Raw genomic sequence first — 15,196 nt, forward strand, 5'->3', positions numbered from 1 at the left:
TTATTTAGTGCCAGGCGCATTGTTAAATTCTTACAACTACCCCATGAGCAAGGTAAAATTATTATATTCATTCTTAAACAATTCTCTCTGCTTCTTTAACAGAGGAGGAAAATGAGGATGTATAGAGATCAGTGGATTAATAGTCAGAATTCATCTCCTAAATTCTACATGGTTCTCATCTTTCCTGCTCAAAGCACTCCTGTGACTCAGCAGAAAGTCAGTAATTACAGCAAGAGATACGGAAATCTATTTCTGAGGATCCTTAAGCTAAAATGTAAAAATAAATCGGAGTTGTTAAAATGATAAAACGAGTACAATTTGTATGTATTGCATAAAACTGGACATACCACTCCATTTATTTCTCCTTCAAAACAGCAAGGTCACATAGCTAAGTGTTAGTGTCTAGAGGAGAATCTTGCCTATAATTACTTGGTTGTCCAGTTTTTCCCCTGAATGACATCTAAATTACATAGTGTCTCAATTTGGAGGTATTGACAGAAGTGAGAATGACGTAAAAATTATTTAAGACCCAAAGAGAAATGACTGTGAACCTTAAAAAAATAGAAAGTACTGTGTAAATATAATAAAAGAAAGGAAGAGGATAAAAAGGCACTGTTAAGAATGGGTTAAGTCTGTAAAACTGGTTTTTAAAAAACCCTCATATCTCTTTCCCCAAATGTATCCATCATAGAAAATGGATAAAGTAAAGAGACTCTCCAGTCCTTGGTTACTGGCTCTAGAGAGCAGGGCATGAACTTCACAAAGACTATGATTATAGTTCAGAAGATTCCACTGCTTCCCAAAGTGGAACACAGATAATTTCCCACAGTGAAACACAGATAATTTTAGGTAATACACAGATTGATGCCATTTTGTTTTTATTATGTATTTTTTAATGTGTGTTAGGAAAAAATAAATGACAGCACAAAAGATGCATCATTGCACAGATATTATTACTTAGGACAAGTTAAAAGGCAAATGTGAGTTAGTATCCAGAGACATACTAAATGAAAGATAGTACAGTGGCCTGAGGTTTGTGCAGCAATCATGATCCATCCTTTGTAGCCGTGTCTGAATGAAAACCTAGGTATCACTTGCGTCTGCCACCGTGCTTTGTCTATTATGTGGAATTCCAGGAGCCCCTGAATGGAGCACCCAATATGGTACCTGTATTGACTGCTTGCCAGCCCACGGAGAATGGAGTCCTGGCTTGAATGACGTACATGGTGATGGGGCTGTGGTTGTCAGGCCCGGGTCTCCAGGAGAGCTGAGCTGTGGTGTCTGTGATTTCATCTATAGTCACAGCCTCAGGGGGCCCTGGGGGACCTGGGGAAGAGCAGGATGCTCATAATTACAGCAGCGTGTTCAAATGTCTACATAAATGATCCACTACTTGAATGCACACGGGCCCGTTCATCCACTTATTCACCCACTCACAGATTTGTCACTTGTCAAATCCTTTTTGAACACCTCCTTGGTGCTGGGAACTCTGCTGGCCTCCACTGCCACAGAAACCACAGAGACACATGAGACAAGCCCCTTCCTTCCACAGCAGTGACTTTCAACCATTGTGCCGCGGCACACTGGGGTGCTACGACAGGATCTTAGGTGTGCCTCACACATTTTTAAAGACCATTAATTAAATTATTTTCAAAAGAAGTTCAAAGCATAGTAAGTATATTCTGTTTTTTACTCTTTTTTTTTGATCAACTTGATTTAAGTCTAACTACAGGTTCAAGTGTGCCGTGAGATAAAGGAGGTTGAAAACCACTGTTCTAGAGACTCATAGTGTAATAGGAAGAACTAATCAGTAAACAAAGAATTACAATAGAATATTTGTTGTGATGTGAAAAGAGAATATTGGCTACCCTAAGGGCCTGAATTCATTAATTATTTCACCATACACCTGTATTTGTAGGTTCCTACTATGGGTCAGGCACTATTACCTGGGGATAGAATCATGATAAAAAATAGATACCGCTTCCAATTTCATGAAGATTACAGTCTGCTGGAAATGCTCATTTCTACCACTGAGAATACAGATTTGAGCAGAAATGGCTTTGAAATTTTGGACATCACGGTGACGTTCTGCATGTTGCTTGGCATTGTAATTGTGGACACTCTCCTCACCCCCGCCCGCTTCCAATATGAGCACACACTTGTGTGCACGGGAACTGCTGTGAAAATGGCCAGTGCTCCAGAGTCTCCAGGCTGTCCCTTCTTCAAAGCAATTTCAAAATTGGGCTAGAGTCTAAACACCCTCATTTGTAGTTTCTGAAAGTCATACCTGTGTTTTTCTACTTATCTCCCTGATGTTCATTGTTTCTTTCCATCTACTTACACTATTGAAAGGGGAGGAAATCAGATTTACATGAGGGCTTGAAAATCCTAACAGAAATAGAGGGCTGGAAAGTGGTTGGTGAGTAAAGACAAAATAACAGCAGTGCCGGAGCAAAGACTCAACGCTACCCTAGCTTCCAACATGAAAGCTCTTACCAGGCTGTTAAATGCATTTTTAACAAGGCACAATTGAACCCCTCAGGAGAAAAGGTGATTTTGAGGGGACATAATGACAGGCATTCAATGGGCATAAGGAGGTATACCAAGGAGGGATTTACTAATCCCCAATAGAGCAATCAAACGTACTACCTAAATACTATGGGGCCATGTCACAGGGACAGGGAAAGGAGATGTCTCACAGAGCAGAGAAAAGTTAATGGCACTTTCCTAAAGTTAGACTTTGTTCTAGAATTCACTCCTTCACCCTTTATATGATGCCCTAAATTCTCTTTCCTTTTTTAAAAATCATTTTTATAGACTCACAGGTGAGACTAAATTTATCTCCTCCCTCCTACTCCTGAATGAAATGTCTGAAAATCTGTGTGCTGGAGCTGATTAATTTTCCACGGTGACATTTCAGCCTGTCAATCTAATGCCACCTAGAGAGGGCTGATGTAACCTTTGGTCTTTGGTACCCTTATTAACCAGATAAGGTCTAGAAGACAAGATAATATATATTTTTTCTTACCAACTTTCTCATTCTAGCATTCCCCACCTTTTTTCTTTACAGATACTACTTCACTGGCCTTTAAAATCTAAGCACCATAAATAGAAAAGTTCTCCCCTGTGCACTTCTCAAAGAATTAAATCGATAGGAAGTATCTGAGCCCGCTGTTGGCCACTGTGTGGGAAGGAAATGTAGGTTGGCCTGAATTTGGCCACTGGAGAGAAGACAGTACTTCTCTGGTGCCATTCTGTACCTTCTTGCCTCTACCTCCACTAGTGAGTAGATACCCCTTACAGAATGTTTACCCGCTTAGTTTTAGGGAAGTTGGGTCCCTCTTTCAAAACCACAAAATGTGCAAATCTTTGTCCTGTGAACAAAATGATAGCATGCTTAGGGGCACGTATAAGTTTTTGTCCCAGGTAACAGCAAGGGAACATTGGCTTGACACCTGTGCCTGCTTCTCACTCTGGCTGCCATTACAGAGGTTAAAAAGAGCAGGCATCAGAGAATCAAAGAGCCAGGACTCAAAGCTACTCTAGTTTCAAATACGAAAATCTCTTAGGGGTGGCGAAGTACATTTCTGCCTTGCTTCTGCAATGAGTAGAAAGGCTGCAAGGGCAAAGCTGGAGATAAAATGAAAGATTATGGCTTTAAATGGCAATATTAATTTATTGGCCTTATTAACTGATTAGACTGGATTTTCTTTTACACTGCGTTTGCAAATTCCGCTTGGTATTTAATGTTACTTTCTGCGAAATGAAGTATACAATATCATTTATGAACTTCAAGTATTACTGATCTAAATATTTATTAGTCTAATTTATTGGTGTTTAAACTGCTGATCTGAACATTATCCTAATTAAATAGAGGATAAATTTTCAGCAACAGAATTCTTTTATCCCCAAGGGGAGAGCAGACCCATGCTGGCGTATTTTAAAATGGAAATAAACATGTTTCAATAAGTTATTATGTGGGAAGATCTACCTAGGTCGAAAGTTTTTTCTCTTATCTAGCCTTTATCTGAACCATTTCTAAAAGGTTTTTTAGGCAATTTAAAGGGGAAGCAAAGCAGACATGATAGAGTGCTATTTTTCTTGAATCTCTCTTGACAATTAGTTTAAGTTGCTAACTCCCACACCTTTCACTCCTCACATTATGCGGAGAGGATATAGCAACACTTTTTTTATTTTTGCTTCCAATAACACTTTGTTCCCTGTGTACTCAGATTCACCCTGTCTCCAGTTTTGATATCTTGAATTTTTATTTTCTTACATTCAAAGTTCTTCCATGAGCTCAGCCAGCTTACTAGAGATGCCTCAACACCAACAGTTCAGGATTCAGTGAAGGAGACACCAGTCAAGAGATTATTTTGATGCCCTGTTACGGCCTCACTTTTAATACTTTAGAAAATTTCTGAGTGTGCAGAGGTTTGATTCCACATGTATAGTGTTTCACAAAGATTTTAATTTTCATTTAAAATTATTTCTTGTTTATTTATTTATGTGAGACAAAGTCTCACTTTGTTATCCTTGGCAGAGTGCCTGCCACGATGCTCGGCTACTTTTGGAGACAAGGTTTCACTCTTACTAAATATGAAATTTAAAAATACTTCTTCAGGCCAGCACTGTGGCTCATGTCTATAATCCTAGCACTCTGGGAGGCTGGGGTGCGGGGATCATTTGAGCTCAGGAGTTCAAGAGCAGCCTGAGCAAGAGTGAGACCCTGTCTCTATTAAAAATAGAAAAATTAGCTGGGTGTTGTGGTGGGTGCCTGTAGTCCCAGCTACTTGGGAGGCTGAGGCAGGACAATTGCTTGAGCCCAAGAGTTTGAGATGATGTAGCCAAGGCAACAGAATGAGACCCTAAAAAAAAAAAAAATCCTAAAAGTTTATTTACAGTTCTTTACAAGTTGGTTTGGTGAGACTCAGAATGCACTCAATTGTTGTGCTTCAGTTGGGGTGGGCATAGTTGTGAAGTCCAAATTAGGCCTTGTTGGTAGTGCTCAGGAGATCTCACATCCGTTCGTTTTTACATCAACTCCCAGCTTATTTACTACATCACAAGCAGTCAGGAACTGTTTTCCCCCAGAGCCATATTTTAGGAACTCAACAGCACTATTAACTTCAGGGGGAAAAAAAGAAGCTAAGGAAAAACCTGGTGATGACTTGACTTAATCCACTGTTATACCAGTGGCCTAAAATACTAATTCAGTTTAGCTCGGATGAGACATAAAAAAGTACAGTTTGTTCCTTCTTTGAACTATTTGCTTTGGGTAATCTGAAGTTATTCTAGAAAGTCATATCGACTCCAACAGCCATAATCAGGGCACCTGAAGGAGTTATTTTTAGTGTAAAGTAACTGGATTTACTTAGGCAGTTTCTGGCGATCCCCCTTCTAAAACTGTACAAAGCTTCTATAGACGGCAGCCGCTGCTTACAATGTTCAGTTTCCGCCTGCCTTTTCTCCATAATTCTAAACCACTGAGGTTTATAGAACTCTGCTAGACTAGGTATTTCAAAAATACTTTAAGGACAGAACAAATCAAAACAAAACAAAAATGCAATACCTCTTACAATCAGGTCAGCAGCAGCAGAAAGCTTGTCCACACTCGTTTGGACCATGCAGACATATTTCCCAGCATGCTTCAGCTGGATGTTTCGGATCATCAAATCACCAGCTGAATCCTGCTGATAAAGTAGGGGAAAGTGGCTACAATTACTTTTTAATGAGCTCTAAATATCATTATCACATGAAGGACACTGTGACTAATGGATTTATTTTACACCGGCTGATGAAAACATTAGTGATGCAGTCCGTGGCCTATTAAAAATATGTGAGCCTGTCAGAAAGAAATCACAAGGAGATGGTCTCTAAAAGACAAAATAAAAATAAAAAAAAAAAAAAAAAAGAAGAACACCAACATTTTCAGAACACACCTTGGACAAGACCTCAGGTGTCTGTCTGGCTTCCCTGGTTCTCTGAAGCGGTTTGCCACCCATGTTGGAAGCACTTAAACTCATGGAAGGAAGCTCTTGATTTAGTCTCATGGGTTTCTTCAGACATGCTCTCAGCCCTACAACCTTCCTTGGCATTCTAATACTTTGAAACTCTGTATTTGGAAAGAGGCAGAAAGCCCACATTTGGAGGCATCTGCATTTTACTGCACAACCCTGTCTTTCAGCCAGCATTTTGATTGCTCCCAGGTTTGAATTAAAGGATTATGAGGATCAAATTCTCTAAGGAAATCTTGCATCACCTACTATGGAATGGTGCTAATTTGTTTTCCAAATGCCAAATGCATGTTTCATGAGCAGATGAATAGGACTAATTACATCCTGGTATAGATGTCTCTGTGTCCCAGAAATATTTCTACACCGTTGGCCAGCACACTACTTTTAATAAATATGGGGAGATGTTTCCACAGGCTATCACAAAGGCAGCTTTTTAAATGAAGAACACTGCTACACCTTGGAGTTTGGTTTCATAGCCCTGATAATCAAAAGCTTGGAGAACAGCTGCTGTTCTCCAAGGGGAACATGGGCCACCCCAGGGTCCAGATTGGGGAAACTACACTTCATTCTAAAGCTCTCAGAGATGTAAAGATAATTTAGGGTAAACTGGCTGGCCCTCGTTTTCCCAAACCGAAGACTAGGAAGCTGATTGCTTCTAGTAGCTAGTATACTAGTAGCTGTTGCTACTCCCCCGGTAACAATATTGGTGGGTGATGCTTCACGGTATTTGGGATATGACTGCTACTTTCCACGTGCTTTACTATATTAACTCACTAAATACTCACATGTCCTATGGGACAGGTACTTTTGCTATCCTTATTTTAAAGATGAGAAAACTCTACCTAAAAGAGCTTAGGAGACCTGCCTACAGCCACTTAGCTGGTCTGTGGCAGGACCAGGATTCAAACCCACACAGTGAGTTCCAATTCTTATTCTGAATGATAATGCCTCACTGTCATCCAGAAAGGCCTTACCTCATTCAAAACTGATGTGTACTTAATTTCCTTTCTTTGTTTAAGCACAACATATCACACTCACATTTACTGAGGACAATTAAAGAATTGGAATTACCAAGTACAACACAGGCTTAAAAGAGAGGAAAAGCACCTCATGAAGAAAGAGCTACAATTTTGGTACTTAGTTGAGGCTGATCCTTGGTGTATGATGTCATCTCCTTTTTAATCTCTCTGGGCATTAATTTATTGACTTTTGCAAGACCTTTGGGCTAGATTGTGAAATCAAATGAGATTTTATGTATATGTGAAATCCTTCTGAAAACTGTGACATGCAGAGTAAATCTAAATGGGTATTGTTGATGGTCATGATCAGTTTTCTTTGTGAAACAATCATGTCAAAGATATTAATTCAAATTTAGGAGAAGTTTGATTTTTGTTTTAACCTGAAAGCTCTTTTATTTATAACACTTTGGTTTTCATCCAGGTTCCTCTACTTACTGATCAAGTCCTATAATTTGTCAATGATATAGGAAGATAATCGCTAATCTATTTCATAGTGTCTGTGAGGATTAAATAGCTATACACTGATCCCATGGTATACACAGGGACTGATTCCAGGACTCTGAGTGTACCAAAATGTGTGCATACTCAAGTCCTACAGAACCAGGCCAGGTGCAGTGGCTCACACCTGTAATCCAATCATTCTGAGAGGCCTAGGTGGGTGGATTGCCTGAGCTCAGGGTTTGAGACCAGCCTAAGCCAGAGTGAGACCCTGCTTCTAAAAATAGCCAGGTATCGTGGCGGGCACCTGTCATCCAGCTACTTGGGAGGCGAAGGCAAGAGAATGGCTTTAGCCCAAGAGATTGAGGTTGTTGTGAGCTGTGATGCCACAGCACTCTACCAAGGGTGACATAGTGAGACCCTGTCTCAAAAAAAAAAAAAAAATCCACATTTAAGTGGGCTCATGCAGCTCAAACCATTGTTGTCCACAAGTTCACGGACTCTTAGAGAAAAGGCTACTACATACCTCATTGCTGAATATCACTATGGTCACCTTCAAAGTATTCTCCTTGGGAAGATACACACCATTGCCAGCACCTAGTCCACCCTTCAAAACACTTTTTCTAGGATGAGTTCTTAAACTTCATTGTCCAACATCATAAGAAAGTACTTAATAAATGATTAAGGTATTTTGGAAGTATAAGGAATTTTTATCATCATTATTATGATTTTCATTCCTACATATTTACCTAAGACATTTCACATGTTAGGACTTTTGAGTATAGGTTTAAATAAAAAAATACATCTTACAAGAGAATGTGTGCAGGTACAGTGAGAAGCCACATTGTTTTAAGGCAGGAAGTTGAATTTGCTTTAAAGAAATGTTTACACTATCTCAATAATTCGTTTTATCCACCAAAGGCTTGCATGTCAAAGAAACTTGTAGCCTGGATATTTCATAGCACAACAACCTATTAATGTAATTTCTGTGAATTAGAACATACTGTATTAGAGGTGCTCAAACTTTATTTTCTCTGCAGCACACAGGAAGAACAGAGTAATCTTTGGCCACACATAAATACACAAACACTAAGGAAAGTGTTCAGCAAAAAAAGGTCCATCCATACTTTTCGTGGTATCTAATACCACAGGTAAGCAAAAAAAGTTCTCACAAAATCAGTATGCAGCCCGCAGGCCACAGGTTGGAAACCCCTGTGCGTTAGTTACACATTTTGACGAGACTTATATATTTAATGTAAAACTGAAACAAAGAAAAAAATAAAATCAGGCTAAGGTAAGAGTCTCACAGAAGGAGACCACAATAAGTTTCTCTTCCCTTGGAAGTCATCAGGACCAAACTGTTAACTAAGGTACACATTTTTTTCATGTTTCTACCAAAGAGAGCACGTGGCATCAGCGTGTTTTCCCACACTGTGGTTTGTTCTGTTTCTGAAAGAGCACTCCGGGTATCAGAGGACAATGAAATAATAGCTTTAAAAAAACCTCAGTAAGCTGACTCTCTCGAGCATCATTTCCACCATGCTGACCCAGGAAGCAGAAACTGAAAGGGGCTCAAGTTCAGAATGGCGTATACATCCTAACTCCACAAACATTAATAATGATCCTTGTGGCTCAGATACTTAAGATATTAAATGCTGTAGTACTATCCTCACTTTTGCTAATTTCTTTTCTTTCTTTTTATTTATTCATTTTTTTTTGAGACATAGTGTCCCTCTGTCACCTAGGCTAAAGTGCAGTGACATCATCTTAGCTCACTACAACTTCAAACTCCTGGGCTCAAGCGATTTTCCCAACTCAGCCTCACTCTGAGTAGCTGGGACTACAGGTATGAGCCACCACACTTGACTAATTTTTTAATTTTGTAGAGACAGGGTCTGGCTGTAATGTGCAGGCTGGTCTGAAACTCTTGGCCTCAGGTGATCCTTCCGCCTCGATCTTTCAAAGTGCTGGGATTAAAGGTGTGAGCTACCACTCCCAGCCTGCACATGTTTCTTAGCCCCAGTTGATTGGTGTTAGCACTAGTTTCACAGAGGGAAAGAGAATGAAGGCAACTCTACATATCGGTCTTTGCAACAGGTGGTCATTAGTGCTTGACCCCAGTTTAGGATGACTTCATCTGTGCCTCAGCCCTGGTACTAGCCCAGCAGAAAGGCCATTTGCAATGCAATGCTGGGTGAGGTGGCTCACACCTGTAATCCTAGCAGTCTGGGAAGCTGAGGAAGGTGGATCATCTGAGCTCAGGAGTTTGAGACCAGCCTAAGCTAGAGTGAGACCCCGCCTTTAAAAATAGCCAGGCATTGTGGCAGGTGCCTGTAGCCCCAGCTAATCAGGAGGCTGAGGCAAGAGGATCACTTGAGTCCAAGAGTTTGAGGTTGCTGTGAGCTATTGATTGAGTGTCAGACAGTACAATAGTGAGAAGCAGTTTAAATTTAATACAAAAGCCACATAAATGCCTAAAGAATAAAATTCAGAATTCAGCCACATGCCACAGCACATTACAGAAGGTGACAAAGTGAGATTCTGTTTCAAAAATAAATAAATAAATAAATGCCATTTCTGTCTGGCAGGACATTCATTCTGACAGCCAAGCATCAGTTTCTCACTGGGAACATAGGGCTGTGTTAGAGCAGAGAACAATTTTTTTTTTGAGACAGAGTCTCAGTATGTCACTGTTGGTAGGGTGCTGTGGTGTCACAGCTCATGGCAACCTCAAACTCTTGCGCTGACGTGATTCTCTTACCTCAGCCTCCAAGTAGCTGGGACTACAGGTGCTTGCCACAATTCTTGGCTATTTTTTGTTATTGTTGTCATTGTTGTTTTAGCAGGCCCTGGCTGGGTTCAAACCCACCAGCCCCAGTGCATGTAGCCGGCGCCTTAACCACTTGGCTAAGGTGCTGAACCAGAGAATAGTATTTTCGAGAACAATTGCGATAGATACAAATCATTTTGAGATACCTCTTTTTGTTATGTATTCAATGACAATAGATATTTTTATGGATAGTAAGGCATTTTGAAAATCAACCATGTAAATTCAGATTACGTGAAGATAATAAATAATCCAATCAGATCAGATTCTAGAAAGCCCTAAATTTATACTGAGGAGTTTTCTACAAGACCAAAGAGAGTTTAATTAGCAGCCTCAAACATACACAAAAATTATCCTTAAGCTATTTTCTTAATCAGTTTCCTTGGTATATGGTATATATGGGGAAGAGAGCTTGGGATTTGAAGTTTAAAGCTGAGTTGTGCTATTTAGTAGCTATGAGACCAGGCGTCCTCAAACTGCGGCCCACGGGCCACATGAAGCGGTGTGAATTGTATTTGTTCCTGTTTTGTTTTTTACTTCAAAATAAGATATGTGCAGTGTGCATAGGAATTTGTTCACAGTTTTTTTTTAACTATAGTCCGGCCCTCCAATGGTCTGAGGGACAGTGAATTGGCTCCCTGTTTAAAAAGTTTGAGGACGCCTGCTAGGAGACTGATGCAAATTCATACAACTCTGCGAGCCTCAGTTTCCTAATTCAGCAAGCAGGCCTGCCAAACAGTGTCACTCAGGCATGTGGTGCTGCGTTTAACTTGCAAAAAAGGAGCAGGAATTAACCAAGAGTTTTTGACATAAGCTGCTTGAACAAAATTATAAAATGATAACTTTATGTATTTTTTTGAAGTTAGTCTAAACAAGTTAGTTAGTTTTGAGAAGTTCAGTTGCATGTTGGGCTTCCTGTGGATAGTCTGATATTAATACTTACCCCTCCGACTCTTTCAAAGTGGTCCCCATCTTTGTCGAAGTCTATGAGGTGTCCATTAAATGACCAAGTAAACACGATGTCTAGGGAGTGATCATGAGTCACCTGGCAAGGAAGAACGATACTTTCTCCAACAGTGACGTCCATGCTGGAAGGGGGTACCATTACCTTTGTTGGATCTGCAGAGTTAAAACACAACAAACGTCACCAACAAAGCCTGTGAGCTCATGTGCAAATAAAATGCAGTATTCAATAGCAGGATGAAGAACTAAGCACTTTTGCTTTCTTTTTTTCTTAGGCTGTGACCGGCAAATCTCAGTCATCTGGAAAGCTCAAATTCAAGCTAGGAGGTCATTTTTAATATGAGAAGATGAAAATACTCATTCTGTGAACCTTCTCAGAGCAGGAGAACTGAGCTGGGGAGCACAAGAGTTAGATCTCTGAAGAGCTCATGGGAAGTTTTCTGGCAGCTTCCTCTGAATTACCTCTTTGAAAAGGTTTGCATAGCACTCCATTTTCACGAGAAAGCTACATCTCAACTAAGTGCAGGTGGGAAAATCCATGTTGATTTGAAGTGTGTTGGACTTTTTTTCTCTGCTATTATGACAGTGATAAATGTTTTAATACAGTAAATTCAGAAAATTCAGAAAAATTAAAATAAGGAACAGAAATAAGGGCTGGGAGAGGTGGCTCACATCTATAATCCTAGCACTCTGGGAGGCCGAGGCAGGTGAATTGCCTGAGCTCACGAGTTCGAGATGAGCCTGAGCCAGAGTGAGACCTGTTTGTAAAAATAGGCTGGGATTGTGGTGGACACCTGTAGTCCCAGCTACTTGGGATGCTGACCAGAAGAGAAGCACTTAAACTCAAGAGTCTGAGGTTGTTGTGAGCTAACATGCCACAGCACTCTACTTAGGGTGACCAAGTCAGACTCTGTCTCAAAAACAAAAAGAAAAAACCACAAACTAAAAAAGAGACAGAGATAGAAAGAAAAAAAATTAAAAAACCCCTACCACTCAAAACATCTATTTTCATTTTGGTATAATCCCCCCCATCTTTCAGGTTCATAGTTTTCCAATTGTTTCAACTTACACATTGTAAATATGTGACACATACAATAATATTACATAATTTTACATAATATTACACAGGTATGGTTTCATAATTTTGTTAACATATTTTTATAACCTGCATAATGAGCTATCAGCTTATGGTTTTAATCATTTGAAGCTGGCAGGTGTTTTAGCAAATTTTGTTAGATATGTAATTATAAGTAATGTGGTAATGAACATCATTGACAAAATGATATTTGTATGATACTACTTCAAAATAAGGAGTATCAATTTATGTTTAAATCCACCCTTTACATTATAGTTTTCAGTGGGCATAGAATGGGCTTGCTTAGCTGAGACAATTTGTAAATGGTATTCACACACTCGTAGTCCCTTAATTTTTTTTTTTATCATAGTCCCTTAATTTTTTTTTTTGAGATGGGGTTTTGCTCTGTTACACAAGGTGGAATACAATGGCAAAATCACAGCTCACTGTATCCTCAAACTCCTAGGCTCAAAGAATCCTCTTACCCCAGCCTCTTGAGTAGCTGGGACTGTAGGCATACTCTACAGTACCTGGCTATTTATTGTTTTTTATAAATAAATAAATATATATATTTATTTATTGTTGGGGATTCATTGAGGGTACAATAAGCCAGGTTACACTGATAGCAATTGTTAGGTAAAGTCCCTCTTGCCTGGCTAATTATTTTTAAAAAATATTTCATAGATACGGAGTCTCACTATGTTGCCTAGACTGGTGTTGAACTCCTAGGCTCCAGCAATCCTTCCACCTTAGTCTCCCAAAGTGCAAAATTACAGGCATGAGCCAGCCCACTCAGCCTGTAGGACCTTAATTTTCACTGCAACATGATTTAATAAATGGTGTCAGACAAACAGTACGATGCCGACAAGCAGTTTGAATTAAATATAACGGCCATACAAAGGCCTTAAGAATAAAATTCTGAATTCAGCCACAAGCCAGAAATTTCTATGCACTAGACTAAACCAAACCAACCAATCAATTACAAAGAAGACAAACCAAAACCAAACAAAACAATAAAAAAAAATCATTACCCCTCTTCCATAGTCATAGGATTGAGTTTCAGGCTGTGAGGTTATGCAAATATTTTTTTTTGCAGGGGTTGTTATGATCCTTTATTAAAACATTTTCCCTTATCCTTTTTAACTAGCCAAGCATTCCACAGCACCACTGTTGATGTCATCTATGATGTCATGAGGGTGGTGGTCATCAACACTGAAGCTCACTGACTGGACTGTCCCCAGGATCTCTTTGATAGTTCCAGAGTGTTCTATGGCTAAAGATCAGTGCCACATCTGTCTGGCAATGTTGACAATCTCACCAAAAGTGATATTTCCGTTGTATTTAATGTTTTTCTGTTTCTTTCTGTCTCTTGGTGGTTTCTTGAGGGCTTTGATGGTGAGGGCAGAGGCAGAAGGTACCACTTCAGTCTGGGCCTGTTTGTTCTGGATGGTCAGTTTCACCATAATCCTTAGACTCTTTCAGTCACTGCTTGCCTTGGCGATGTCATCACTAACCTTTTTTGGAGATAAACCCAGGGAGCCAATCTTGGGGGCCAGGGCAGACATAGCACCGACTTCGCCACCAGTGCACCTCAGAAACACGACTTTGATCTCGTTGAGGTTGAACTTAGGCAGCATGGTGGAGGTGGCTGGTGTCCAATGAACCTGGATTCAGGATGACCGAAGAAAGCTGCACCTTGACCTTCTCAGAGCCAAAAGCCAAAAGCTGCAAATATTTTATTAAGTGAACCCCTTGGATTAAAATCTCAGCTGGGAATTTTGAAATTATATATCATAGGGGGAGCTTTGAAGGGTCTTCCTTCCCTATAGCCCACACTAAAATTTTCTTTTTAAATGGAAAATTGAGAATAGTTTTTTTTTTTTTTATCATTTTATCATTTTATCCAAATATGGAAAGAAAAATTTTCAGGTTGTAAGAAAAGGGAAATCTCTGTCCTAAATAGATTATAATCTAGCAGTGGGATACACTTTTGCTGTTTTTTGAAAATAGGAAAAGATCATGATAAGTGGATTAATGTGCTTTTAGTACCTGTTGAATGAGTCATGTCCACAAAATGAAAAGTGAACCACAGGTACTGCCAGCTAAGAGGTAATGGGATGGAAAATCCCTATTTCAAAACCTGAGGCTTTTGCAAGCCATGTAATAAAAATCTTACTATTGATTCACTAACTCTCAGGAATAGATACAGAATACATTTTTTTTTAAATGAGAAAAGGAGGTAAGACTAAACCTTATTCTAAGCAAAAATGTAGGAATAATCCCATTTTGATTTAATATGTCATTTGCCGTTTTTGAATTTAAATTTTCCTCATCTATAAAATGAAAACTGAAACTGGTAATCCCAGGTTTTTATTTGACAATGATGTTGCCTAACTGTACTTTAAATAGTTGGCCACTGATGTTGCAATTTAGATTTTTATTTTAACACATTCATCTGTTGTTTTATCCATCAACCACTTATTGTGTGTTACATGGGTAGCAGAGAGAAGAATAACCCTCATATTATAATAACTAACTGAGCCCCTTAGCACTGTTAAGAGCCTTGTATGGATTATTTCATTTATTACTAGCAATAGGTACTATTATTACCCCTATTTAACAGATGTGGAGACTGATGGCTCAGAGGGGTTCAGAAACTTGTCCCTTGTGCTATTCCGTCTCTTCTGGGCTTTGCTGAAAACATGACATCCATATACAAATCTCCCAGAGAAAAAAATCTACTGTGTGTAATACAGCAATTTGCACTTTTGATTATGAATAGTCAACTGAAGATATTTAAATGCTGAAGGAATTCAAAGAATTCCTGCCATGGGTACAGATGGCTGCAGAGAGCTTC

General features: G+C 39.4%; 1 protein-coding gene and 1 pseudogene across 1 annotated transcript in view; both read right to left on the reverse strand.

Moving 5' to 3' along the window:
• Positions 1-15,196, reverse strand: part of CNTN4 (contactin 4) — a 365,224-nt gene that overhangs the window by 21,801 nt on the left and 328,227 nt on the right. The window contains 3 exon segments of the mRNA XM_053598811.1: positions 1,168-1,326; positions 5,573-5,693; positions 11,245-11,420. Of these exon segments, the coding sequence (XP_053454786.1) occupies positions 1,168-1,326; positions 5,573-5,693; positions 11,245-11,420 (456 nt within the window).
• On the reverse strand, positions 13,479-14,069 carry LOC128592083 (60S ribosomal protein L12-like; annotated as a pseudogene).

This window comes from Nycticebus coucang, chromosome 8 (genome assembly GCF_027406575.1).
Source record: "Nycticebus coucang isolate mNycCou1 chromosome 8, mNycCou1.pri, whole genome shotgun sequence".
NCBI classification, from domain to species: domain Eukaryota; kingdom Metazoa; phylum Chordata; class Mammalia; order Primates; family Lorisidae; genus Nycticebus; species Nycticebus coucang.